This window comes from Passer montanus, unplaced genomic scaffold (genome assembly GCF_014805655.1).
Source record: "Passer montanus isolate IOZ18808 unplaced genomic scaffold, ASM1480565v1 scaffold25, whole genome shotgun sequence".
Taxonomy (NCBI): domain Eukaryota; kingdom Metazoa; phylum Chordata; class Aves; order Passeriformes; family Passeridae; genus Passer; species Passer montanus.
Window position 1 is genome coordinate 4163902 of NW_024367149.1, and position 6144 is coordinate 4170045.

The following is a 6144-nucleotide window of genomic DNA, read 5'->3' on the forward strand; positions in this document are numbered from 1 at the left end:
CTGTGGCCGTATTGGCGCCGCCACACTCGCGGCCGCTGCCGGCTGCCATGTTTGGAAGGGCCGCGCCCGGACCGAAGCACCGCCCTGCGGAGGGAGCGCTTCCGCTTCGGGCGCGGGCAGCGGCGCTTCCGGCGGGTGACCCTGGCGAGTCCTTCTGCGCGGCGGAGCCATGGGGCAGCGCGGCGAGCCCGAGGTGAGCGCGGCGCGGCGCGGGGCCCGCGCGGGGAGCCCGGAGCGCCGGGCGGGCCCTGACGCTCTGCTCTCTTGTCTTTCCGCAGGAGGAAGAGGAAGAGCTCGTGGTAAGACGGGGAGGCGCGGCGGGGACCCGCAGCTGCCGGCGGCGGCTGCCCGGGGCCGTCTGCGCACGGGCCCGGGGGGCTCGGGCGGGGCCGCGCCGTGCCCGCGGTCCTGAGCGCCCCGGGGGGCCGGGCTGCGGGCTGCGTGCGGGGCTCTGTTGAAGGGGCTCGGGGGCAGCGGCGTGCGGGGCTGTGCCTGTGCTGACCGCAGCGCCGTGCCCGCAGGACCCGCTGACCACGCTGCGGGAGCAGTGCGAGCAGATGGAGAAGTGCGTGAAGGCGCGGGAGCGGCTGGAGCAGTGTAACGAGCGGGTGTCCTCCCGCTCCCAGACTGAGGAGCAGTGCACCGAGGAGCTCTTCGACTTCCTGCACGCCAGGGACCACTGTGTAAGTGCGGCTCTGAGCAGGGCTGCCTTCAGTCCCGCTTTCTCACTTAATGTTTGATTCCTCCTTGTTACAACAGATCTAGCTGGGATTCGGTACGTGCTAAACAATCAAATAACTCAAACCCAGTGTTTGTGCCCTGCAAATGGCACTTAGCTATTTCTGTATTGTACTTGCCATTTTAAAGTTAAACCTTTTGAACCTGAGCTGAAGCTTTGTAAGGCATCTCAATAGCTTTATTGAATGACTTTTTGCAGAACAAAAGCCATGGCTGTGGAGCTGTGTGCATTGTTGGCCCAGAAAACCAATAGGCAGCACCTTGCTGATTTCTGTCCCTAAACCATGAGTTATTGAGGGCCCTCTTTCTTTCCAGGTTGCTCACAAGCTTTTCAGTAAGCTGAAGTGAAGGGGGGCATGGTTATCCCATCTGCTTCCAGCCAGTGCCAGCGGTTCCTGGGTCACAGTTCTGCTTCCTGCAGTCCATCCTCCGTGCTGAGCATGAACGAAACGGCTTCCTGGCAGCCTGCCACTGCCTCTGTGCTCCTGGAAGATGTGCAGCTGTGCAAAAAAACAAACCAACGTGTTGATGTTCTGTAATTTTCAATAATAAATGTTGAGAGTTCCTGTGGAAGTGCCCTGTGTTTATTTCCTGGTTCTCATGCTTTTTGTGCTGGGTTAAGGTGAAATCCGTGTGTGTCAGAGCCCAGTTAAGGGCGGGAGAGTTTTCCTCACTTGTGATAATGTCGTTTTTGTGCTGCTATGGTGGACATCTGCTGATGCCCAGTGCCCTGGGGAAGAATTTGTTAGAGCCACAAAGGTTATTCCTAATCCCCTCAAGGCCAGCGTTGTTCACACAGTATGTTCTGGCCAAGTTAGACTGAAGGGAGTGCCCCTTTCCTAGGAGAGAAGTTTGTCCCCACCCTCGGGGTAAGGCTATCAGTTGCCCTTCACTGTCTCATGCTTCTGCCAGCGGCTGGAAGAGCCTCCTGGCAGCAGCCAGCTCTGCCTTCTATTCCAGAAACCAACCGTGTGGCTCTGGAGCTGCATGGGGGTGGTTCACCTGCTCAAGCCCCGGTCACCTGGGGGGAGCCAAAGCTTTTCTGGGTGAGTTACCAGGGTTCTGCTCACCCTGGGACTGTCCTGCCCGTGCTCTGCCTGCTCCTTTCGCCAGAGAGAATGCCTTATAGGAGGAAAACTAGGGTATCACTGCTATTCAAAGTGAAATAAAAGTCACCGCCTTATAAATCACAGTTCTTTATCCATGTAGTGGTTCATGGTCCTTTTGCTGACGGATTTCAGACTTTTATTAGGTTAAGTGTATAATGTAAGTTCCAGTAGGTTTTGGTGTGGGTGCCCTGGGGAAGAATTTGTTGGAGCCACAAAGGTTATTCCTAATCCCCTCAAGGCCAGCATTGTTCACACAGTATGTTCTGGCCAAGTTAGCTGTTGGAGCCCCAGAGGTTATTCCTAATCCCCTCAAGGCCAGCGTTGTTCACACAGTATGTTCTGGCCAAGTTAGACTGAACAGGGCAGGGCTCAGCCGTGCCTGTGCAAAGCGCGTTTGTCGCCGGACCCTTCTCAGCAGCTGATGCCCAAACCCAGCTCAGTGATGACCGCACGTTTAGGTTGGAGGGGACCTTAGAGACCATTGAGTGCGGCCCCGCTCCCGATCCCCGCTGCCCTCCGCAGCCGCGCCCCGAGCGCTCCCGGTCCCGCCCCGGAAGGCGAGCGGCGATGGCGGCGCTGGGCGGGCGCGGGCGGGCGGCGGCGGCGGCAGCGCTGCTGTGCCGGGCACCGGGAGCGGCACCGGGAGCGGCACCGGGAGCGGCACCGCGCCGGCACCGGCACAAGGAGAAATGGGTGAGCTGGGACCGGAGCACCGCAGCCCGCGGCGCTGCTGGCACCCCGCGCTTGTCCCCGCTAACCCCATTGCTCCCCGGTGCAAATCCCCTTCTCGTCCCCCCATTCCCGCTTCTCGTCCCCCCGTTTCACCGCTCGCTGCACCCTCCTGCCGCCGCTCTCTGTGCAGCCCTGCCCACCCCGGGCCCCCGGCCACATTTCGGGCGTTCACAGAGTCCCGGAATCGCTGAATGTGTGGAATTCTAAGGGATGCATCAGGATGCAGCTCCTGGCTGTGCACAGGACACTCCCGACAGTCCCGCCCTGTGCCTGAGAGCGTTGTCCGAATGCTTGTTGAACAGACTTGGTGCTGGCACCCCTTCCCTGGGGTGCCCAAGCAGCCCGTGGGTGAAAAGCCCTTTCCTGTCTCACAGCAGAAGCCCCCGTGTCACAGCTTCATGCCATTCCCTCTGGTCCTGGCACACTCACACTCCAGAAAGGCCTCATGGACTTCTGGCAGCACAGTCCCAGTGCTGGATTGAAAGAACATGAAAGCTGAGTGGGCAGGCTGGGTTTGGGGGTGTTTTGTCTTTGAACACTTCTGTTGTTTTTCCCCACCAGGCCGCCACGGCCCCGCGCATCCCGTCCACGCGGCTGGCGCTGCACCACTTCGACACGAGCTACGGCCTGCACCTGGGCGCCCTGTGGCCCTCGGTCCGTGCTGGCCTGCTCTGCGAGCAGAAATACGGGGCCCTCCTCAACAACTTCGCTGCTGCTGGCCACGTTCCCGAAGAGCTGGAGCTGCTCAACGCCACCGATTTCATTTCCGAGGCCACCCAGAAGGTGCAGCAATGGCAGCGGGGCGCAGCTGTGGGGGAAGCGGCCCCAGGGTGCCAGGAGGGCTCTGGTGAGGGCAGGACTGCGATGCAGGCAGAAATGGTGACACAGGCAGAGATGTCCCCACCACTTAGTGCCTCCATCAGCTCCAAAATCAAGTGTTACACCTTCCCCAGGGGTGACATCACGCGCTTTCGCCCTGCACGGTGAGACATCCCTGACAGACTGCCTGGTCTTTTCCAGCCCCAGGGGTTGCTTCCATGTGTCCCCATCCTCACTTCCAACTGCTCCTTTATTTTCTTTTCCCCTCCAACATTTGCTTTTGTTATGCACACTGATGATTTCCAGGCCGGATGCTCTGGGGCTCCTCGACTATTACCTCATGGATGCAGCATCTCTCCTGCCTGTGCTGGCACTCAATGTGCAGCCAGATGACTTTGTCCTCGACCTCTGTGCAGCTCCGGGTGGGAAGACTCTGGCTCTGCTGCAGACTGGGTTTTGTGGTGAGTGGGGATGGGTGTTCCCTTGTTCCCATGTGTAAAACAGGGCTGCAGCAGTGTACTGCACCCGTTCATGCCTGACCATTAATGATTTCTGTGTGGAAGAGCTGGGGATCAGGTGTGTTTCTGCAGAAGTGACATTCCCAGTGCGCCTGTTCTGTCCTGTCAGGGCATCTGGCAGCCAACGACGTCTCCGTTTCCCGGACAAAGAGGCTGTACCAGATTCTCCATAGCTATGTCCCCAAAGAAGTCAGGGATACTGTGAGTGTCACGTCCTACGATGGAAGGGACTGGGACCAGGTGAAAGGAGGCACTTTCCATAAGGTATGTGTTGGGAACCAGTGAAGATAAACCCATCAAGTTCACTTCCCTCTTTTTGAGGAAGACAGCAGTTTATCTTTCCATATAACTGTAGTTTTCTGTAATCATAAATGAAGAGAGAGAAGACCAAGCCACACAAGGAGTAATATTTCCTCCTGCTATCCCTTCCTGCAGGATCTGGTGCATATGTGCATCTGGAGTTGTACCTTTACTTGCCTGTGTAACAGTGTTTAGAAATCCTGTTCTTGTCCATCACCTGGAAGGGGTTAAATGTGAAGATTGGATAATTCTGGCTTCTCAGCCATGTCCAGCCACAGGGGCTGGGTCTGGTGTTCCAGGGGCTGGGTTGGGTACTCTGGGAGGCTGCAGCAGCAACGCCCATGTGTGCTGCAGGAGCATTGCCAGGGACACACACAGAGCAGGGACATTAAATGAGGACATGAGCAGGATGTTTTCCTCCACTTTTGCATGTTCCAAAAATGCCAGAGCAGCCAGATGATTACAGTTCAGTGTGGTGACCACCTGTGTTTGGGCACTGAGAGCTGTTGGCAGGGGTGGAGGAGGTGGGTGTGGGGCTGGCTGCAGGAGGGCACTTGCTGAGCTTGACCTGTGCAGGGGGCTGAGGTGGGACCTCTGCTGCTGCAGGTGCTGGTGGATGTGCCCTGCACAACAGACAGACACTCTGCCATGGAGGAGGACAACAACATCTTCCACAAGAGGCGAACCAAAGAGCGACAGATGCTGCCCATGCTGCAGCTGCAGCTGCTGATGTGAGTGAGCTCAGTTGTGTTGCGTTCCCTGAAATCTCTCCTTACTCTGTCCCCAGCTGGGAAGTGTGGAAACCATGTGTAGTTTTCTGGCAGTAGCTAGAACACATGAAGTCACAGTAAGTGTGAGAAAGTGCAAATGTTGTTGGTCAGATCACTTGTCCTTCTGTCCCCAGCAGTAGCTGTAGGATTTAGGGAGAAGGGACTAAGGAACAGGATGGGTACAGTTGTTCTGGGTGGTGATCTCCTGGGTCCTGGCAGTCAGCCCTGGAGGATTCCTGCATGCCCACCTATCCCAGCACATGGGAGGACATGTGGTGCTGGGAAGGGCCACAGCTTGTCACTGTGTGCTGTGGCAATAAGGAAGCAGCTTAGACAACCCCATGGCAGCACTTGAACTGCAAGAATCTCTTCCCCTGTACGTATATCCCGTTCCTTTGGATGTGACTGCAGGATTACACCTTCCAGCTGCTCTCCACTGGCATTCTCCCACGTTAAATCCTTTATCAATATAAGCACTGTTTGACTCTTTGCCCTGGCCCAAAACTCTCCTCGTGTTGCAGTGACACGGACTGCCGAGCCTGTGGGGTTCAGTGGGGGTTGTCTGTCACTTCCTACCAGTTCCCTGTTGGCTTCCCGGTTTTGGTGGGTGGGGAAGCCCCTCAGTGTCCCTCCCTCAGAGTCCTGCTGGTGACCATGTGCTGCTCCCCTTGCTGCAGGGCCGGGATCCTGGCGGCGAGGCCGGGAGGAGCTGTGGTGTACTCCACGTGCTCCCTGTCCCCGCTGCAGAACGAGTGCGTGGTGGAGAGGGCTCTGGACGTGGCAGAAACCCAGTTCAACATCAGCCTCCACGTGGAGGGCTTGAGCCACTTCCGGACGCTCTTCCAGGACACGTTCTCCTTCTTCTCGGACTGCCGGCTCGGGGAGCTCGTCCTGCCTCACCTCACAGCCAACTTTGGGCCCATGTATTTCTGCAAGTTACGTCGCATCTAGAAGGGGCAGCAGAATCTGTCTGCTGTCAGGAAATAGTCCAGTATCTAAGGGAAAGCAGAACTGCTTTATATTTATTTTTATTTCTAAAATGTCCCCAAAGGAAGCTTGATTTTTTTACTGCACACAGGGGGAATAAATGAGAAAGACCTGCTGTTGTGTTTCCTGACTACTTATCTGTTTGAGACTGAGGTGTTTAATCTAGGAAAG

The 6144-nt window shown here is 57.0% G+C and overlaps 2 protein-coding genes across 3 annotated transcripts; both read left to right on the forward strand.

The window, feature by feature from the left end:
* Positions 1–53: 53 nt before the first annotated feature.
* LOC120503147 (cytochrome b-c1 complex subunit 6, mitochondrial) lies at positions 54–1311 on the forward strand. The gene is made up of 4 exons (XM_039711332.1): positions 54–193; positions 279–299; positions 522–683; positions 1054–1311. Exons 1-4 carry the CDS (start codon positions 170–172, stop codon positions 1084–1086), a joined length of 240 nt encoding a protein of 79 aa, XP_039567266.1. The 5' UTR covers positions 54–169; the 3' UTR covers positions 1087–1311.
* Positions 1312–1560: 249 nt separating this feature from the next.
* Positions 1561–6088, forward strand: NSUN4 (NOP2/Sun RNA methyltransferase 4). 2 transcript variants are annotated; one of them, XM_039711330.1, is made up of 6 exons: positions 1561–1784; positions 3141–3562; positions 3705–3859; positions 4026–4180; positions 4823–4947; positions 5664–6088. In XM_039711330.1, exons 1-6 carry the CDS (start codon positions 1638–1640, stop codon positions 5935–5937), a joined length of 1278 nt encoding a protein of 425 aa, XP_039567264.1. In that variant the 5' UTR covers positions 1561–1637; the 3' UTR covers positions 5938–6088. The 2 variants fall into 2 exon arrangements, with proteins under 2 accessions (XP_039567264.1, XP_039567265.1); XM_039711331.1 differs by lacking the exon at positions 1561–1784 and adding an exon at positions 2400–2540.
* Positions 6089–6144: the final 56 nt, after the last annotated feature.